A 1,339-nucleotide genomic window follows, 5' to 3' on the forward strand; every position below is an offset into this window, starting at 1 on the left:
TCACCAACTCCTTCACTGTACAGAAACTATTGGAGGGTAATGAATACTATTTCCGTGTTTCTGCTGAAAATGAAGTTGGTGTTAGTGAACCAGCTGTTATCTTGGAAGGCATTGTTGCCAAGAGTCCTTATGGTATGTTTAGAATATTGAATTTTGTATTTTACAAATTAAGTGGGCTCTTTTATTCAGTCAGTTTAACAAGATTTGAAATAATTTCTCCAAGTAACTTCTGTTCAATTTTATATTTTACAAATTTATTATCACTGAATTATTATGAAGGATTTGAAGTAACTTTCTCCGAGTCATTTCTAGGTTTGTAAAAGAAGAGATCTAGTATAGAGATTCTCATGAATTCTTTGTTCATTTGATTTAACAGACCATTATGTATCATAAACTTTTGTAACCCCCTTTTGATTAAGCTTCAGATATCACAGAATCACATATTTAGCTTGCTAACATTTTAGATACTTTGTTTTCAGATGTACCAAGTGAGCCACGAAAATTCCAACCAACCGAAGTTACAAAATCATCAGTGACATTAACCTGGGTACCACCAGAGAACGACGGAGGAAGCCCAGTAACTGGATATTTGATTGAGAAGAAGACTAAAACCAGTCCACGATGGACGAAATGTAACAAGAGCCCTGTTCGTGATACTATTTATACAGTCACTGATCTGATCGAGAATGACGACTATGAATTCAGGATCATGGCAGAGAATGCCGCTGGTGCTGGTAAAGCCACTCAAGCTATTGGACCCATTAAAGCTAAAGATCCATTCGGTAAGTAAATCATTTGGGTCCTGTTCCACAAAAAATCTTACGATAAGAATTTGTCGTCAGTGTAGAATTTAACATTGAGAAATACCATAAGATTGATCCTTTGATCTCCATTGATCTGATGTATGATGAAAAGAAAGATAAATGTCAGACAACTATGTCTCTTTTGGCATCCTAAAATGGTCCAATATTAGTTTATATGTAAGAGGGAAGCTTATGATTTAACAAAAATAACCCACACGAATTCATCATGGTGTATTATGTCAACAAAGTCTATTTCCTGGCTGAAAGCTAAATGACTGACAACGGCAGTTGTTGAAAGCAAAGCAGATGAGATATTATGCCAAGCCTCTTCTAGAATCCATGAAATCATCCAACATGTTCTGTTGAATGATTATGATCTTGAGTTCTGAACTCAAATTATTTGTTGCATTTTTCCTTGTGATTATGACAAACTCTCAAAAGGTGATACTCTGTAATAGGTATCCAATAAGGAAGGTCTCATAGAACCAGGATTAAGAATTGTGTCATGTTTTTCCAGATAAACCAGATGCTCCTGG

The 1,339-nt window shown here is 35.3% G+C and overlaps 1 protein-coding gene across 1 annotated transcript in view; it reads left to right on the forward strand.

The window, feature by feature from the left end:
- The window catches only part of LOTGIDRAFT_176120 (hypothetical protein), a gene marked incomplete at both ends in the record, with an annotated part of 15,448 nt that continues 14,109 nt past the window's right edge, over positions 1-1,339 (forward strand). The window contains 2 exons of the mRNA XM_009066560.1: positions 1-132; positions 480-782. Of these exons, the coding sequence (XP_009064808.1) occupies positions 1-132; positions 480-782 (435 nt within the window). The remainder of the gene's footprint in view (positions 133-479; positions 783-1,339) is intronic.

Source organism: Lottia gigantea (genome assembly GCF_000327385.1).
Source record: "Lottia gigantea unplaced genomic scaffold LOTGIsca_776, whole genome shotgun sequence".
Lineage (NCBI taxonomy): Eukaryota > Metazoa > Mollusca > Gastropoda > Lottiidae > Lottia > Lottia gigantea.